The sequence below is a fragment of the Equus quagga genome, chromosome 12 (genome assembly GCF_021613505.1).
Source record: "Equus quagga isolate Etosha38 chromosome 12, UCLA_HA_Equagga_1.0, whole genome shotgun sequence".
Classification (NCBI taxonomy): Eukaryota; Metazoa; Chordata; class Mammalia; order Perissodactyla; family Equidae; genus Equus; species Equus quagga.
Window position 1 is genome coordinate 89,365,759 of NC_060278.1, and position 704 is coordinate 89,366,462.

General features: G+C 61.2%; 1 protein-coding gene across 1 annotated transcript in view; it reads left to right on the top strand.

The window, feature by feature from the left end:
• The first annotated feature begins 563 nt into the window (after positions 1-563).
• The window catches only part of TLDC2 (TBC/LysM-associated domain containing 2), a 10,121-nt gene continuing 9,980 nt past the window's right edge, over positions 564-704 (top strand). The window contains exon 1 of the mRNA XM_046678141.1: positions 564-681. Coding sequence (XP_046534097.1) covers positions 649-681 — 33 coding nt within the window. The 5' untranslated portion in view covers positions 564-648. The remainder of the gene's footprint in view (positions 682-704) is intronic.

Consider the following 704-nt stretch of genomic DNA (forward strand, 5'->3'; position numbering starts at 1 on the left):
GACGCCTGCCACAGCATGGCTTGCCAAGAGGTCCCATGTCCGCACCCGGGATCCAAACCAGTGAACCCTGGGCTGCTGAAAGGGAACGTGCGCACTTAACCGCTGTGCCACCAGGCCTAGGCTTGTCCCTTTTAAGCCTCTGTCAGGAGGCACTCATCAGCTTTGAGAGGGAACTGAACTGCAGGCTGTCAGTACTGCGAGGGCCTTTGAGATGATCTGGTCCAACATATTACATGTGGGGATACTGAGGCCCAGGGGTGCAAAGGGGCTTACCCAAGGTCCTATGGGGAACCAGAGACCCGGGACGCCCAGCCTGGGGCTCAGGCATCTGCACCAAGGGCCACAGTCCCTAGGCCAGGCTGCCAGAGGGCAAGGAGGTGGGAGGGAATCACAACCAGAATTTACCGCGTGTGCCTGATGTGGGTTGGATGCTAAATGCAAGTGAGGCCTAGAATGCCAGTGCTGCTGACCTCACAGACCGCCCGCTGATAACTCAGCCTGAGAGTGACAGCTAAGAGGGAGCAAAGGGCAGCCGGTGGGCGTGGAGCCAGCAGGCCGTGCCCGGACCTCTCCCTGCCCTGCGCCCAGCGGTGATTCCTCCCCGACAGCACTGAGGACTCGCTCACAGCCCGCAGCGGCTCCGACAGGATGAAAGGTCTCCGATGGCGGTACACTCGGCTGGTAAGGGGCCCAGCTGGGCTGTG